Genomic DNA, 2,533 nt, shown 5'->3' with positions numbered 1-2,533 from the left:
AAACTACAAATCATGCAAAACACCCATGTTGCCAGAATCGCTACTTAGCTGAATAACTTATACAGCTAAGTAGCACCGCTCTGATCCACCCACTGCCCACCCACAGCTTTCTCAGCTATTGAACATAACTGGATATTCAGCAGCAATAAGACAGAAGGATAAGTCCTACTTATCCAGCTTTCTGGCATCTGAATATCAACCTCCCTGATTCTTATAGCTTACTTGATGGAAATGGAGAAGTTTTATTGTTCTTGCATCTGGCATTTTATCCTGTGCAACTTTTCTGGTGGCTTGCAAGGTCTTCGTTTCTACTGTTTTTATCAGACACAGTGCATTAAATTGGTTTTCCTCCAGTATGAATTTTCTGATGTTGCATGACATGGATCTTCTGAGTAAAGCTTTTGCCACATCCAGTACATTTAAATGTTTATCCTCCAGTATGGATTTTTTGATGCCGTCTGAGACATGCCTTGTCACTGAAGCTTTTACCACATTCAGTACATTTAAATGGTTTTTCTCCAGTATGGGTTCTCTGATGCCGTCTGAGGTGGGCCTTGTCACTGAGGCTTTTACCACATTCAGTACATTTAAATGGTTTTTCTCCAGTATGTATTTGCTGATGCAATTTAAAAGAGGCCTTCTGAGAAAAGCTTTTACCACATTCACTACATTTAAATGGTTTTTCTCCAGTATGTATTTGCTGATGCAATTTAAAAGAGGCCTTCTGAGAAAAGCTTTTACCACATTCACTACATTTAAATGGTTTTTCTCCAGTGTGAATTTTCTGGTGCCGTCTGAGGCTGGCCTTGTCACTGAAGCTTTTACCACATTCAGTACATTTAAATGGTTTTTCTCCAGTATGTATTTTCTGGTGCCGTCTGAGGTTGCCCTTGGCATTGAAGCTTTTACTACATTCAGTACATTTAAATTGTTTTTCTCCAGTATGGGCTCTCTGATGCAATATTAAAAACACCTTCTGAGAAAAGCTTTTACCACATTCAGTACATTTAAATGGTTTTTCTCCAGTATGGGTTCTCTGATGCAATATTAAATGCACCTTCTGAGAAAAGCTTTTACCACATTCAGTACATTTAAATGGTTTTTCTCCAGTATGGATTTTCTGATGCTGCATGAGAGATGATGGCCGACTAAAGCTTTTACCACATTCAGTACATTTAAATTGTTTTTCTCCAGTATGGATTATCTGATGCAATATTAATGGCACCTTGTGAGAGAAGCCTTTACCACATTCAGTACATTTAGATGGTTTTTCTCCAGTATGGATTCTCTGATGCAATATTAAGAGCACCTTCTGAGAAAAGCTTTTACCACATTCAGTACATTTAAATGGTTTTTCACCTGTATGGGTTCTCTGATGCAATAGTAAACTCTCTTTCTGAGGAAAGCTTTTACCACATTCAGTACATTTAAATGGTTTTTCTCCAGTATGGATTTTCTGATGCCGTTTGAGGTGGGCCTTGTTACTGAGGCTTTTACCACATTCAGTACACTTAAATGGTTTTTCTCCAGTATGGGTTTTCTGATGCTGCATGAGAGATGATGGCCGACTAAAGCTTTTACCATATTCAGTACATTTAAATTGTTTTTCTCCAGTATGGATTCTCTGATGCAATATTAATTGCACCTTGTGAGAGAAGCTTGTCCCACATTCAGTACATTTAAATGGTTTTTCTAATAATGAGAACTCAGAACTGTAATGTTGCCCATCTTGAGGGCAATGAGAGGGTCTCTTACCTGTGTGCTTTCTTGGGTGTATTACTAAGGATTCCCTGCAAGAAAGGTTTTCTTGAATTCAATAGAAGTAAAAGTGCTCCCTTCAGTGTGGATTCTCTGGTGTAAGTTCGGGTTTAACTTCTGTTTGCATGGAAAAGGTCTCTCTCCTGTGTGACTCCTCTGGTGCAATACAAAATGACATTTTCTATTAAAGTTTTTCCCACAGGTGTCACAGTGAAAGGATTTCTTCCCTTCCTCCTCTTTCTGCTGGAGGTCAGAAGTCATTTCATCACTGTTATTACTCTGGAAGGGATTCTGTCTTCTCAGTTGTCCCTGGTGCTCAGGGATGTCTGTGAACTCCCTGTCACTTCTCTCACAAGCAGTGAATCCATCCAGTGACTCTCCTGCAGAGTCTTGCTCCTTCTTCTCTGATTCCTGCTGTCTTTGGCTAATGTCTGCCCCCTCAGTCATCTGGGCAAGATTCTCACAGACATTTCCTGATTGTCTTGATGTAAGTGCTAATACTATAGGGTGTTCTTCTCGATTCTCCTCCCTCTTCTCTTTCTGTATGACCTCATTGTCTGCTGGATACAAAAAGAAGGAATTAATCATGTGTAAGTGACAATGGCATGGAAAGCTACTAATAACCTGAGATGAGATGTTTAGAAGGATCACAGAATGAATGCATGGGATCTCTGATATTAAAGAATTCTGTTCCTGAGCAGAAACTTTATTTCCTGTATGTATCCGGATCAGTCCAGACAGTGGTTGAGCCTCCTTTCCAGCAGGTGGAGACAGA

General features: G+C 39.6%; 1 protein-coding gene across 1 annotated transcript; it reads right to left on the bottom strand.

Moving 5' to 3' along the window:
* Positions 1-286: 286 nt before the first annotated feature.
* Positions 287-1,690, bottom strand: LOC115083658 (gastrula zinc finger protein XlCGF26.1-like). The gene has a single exon (XM_029587608.1). It carries the CDS (start codon positions 1,550-1,552, stop codon positions 428-430), a length of 1,125 nt encoding a protein of 374 aa, XP_029443468.1. The 5' UTR covers positions 1,553-1,690; the 3' UTR covers positions 287-427.
* Positions 1,691-2,533: the final 843 nt, after the last annotated feature.

Source organism: Rhinatrema bivittatum, chromosome 2 (genome assembly GCF_901001135.1).
Source record: "Rhinatrema bivittatum chromosome 2, aRhiBiv1.1, whole genome shotgun sequence".
NCBI lineage: Eukaryota > Metazoa > Chordata > Amphibia > Gymnophiona > Rhinatrematidae > Rhinatrema > Rhinatrema bivittatum.
Note: the sequence above shows the minus strand (reverse complement) of the source record. Positions and strands in the feature narration are given on the sequence as shown.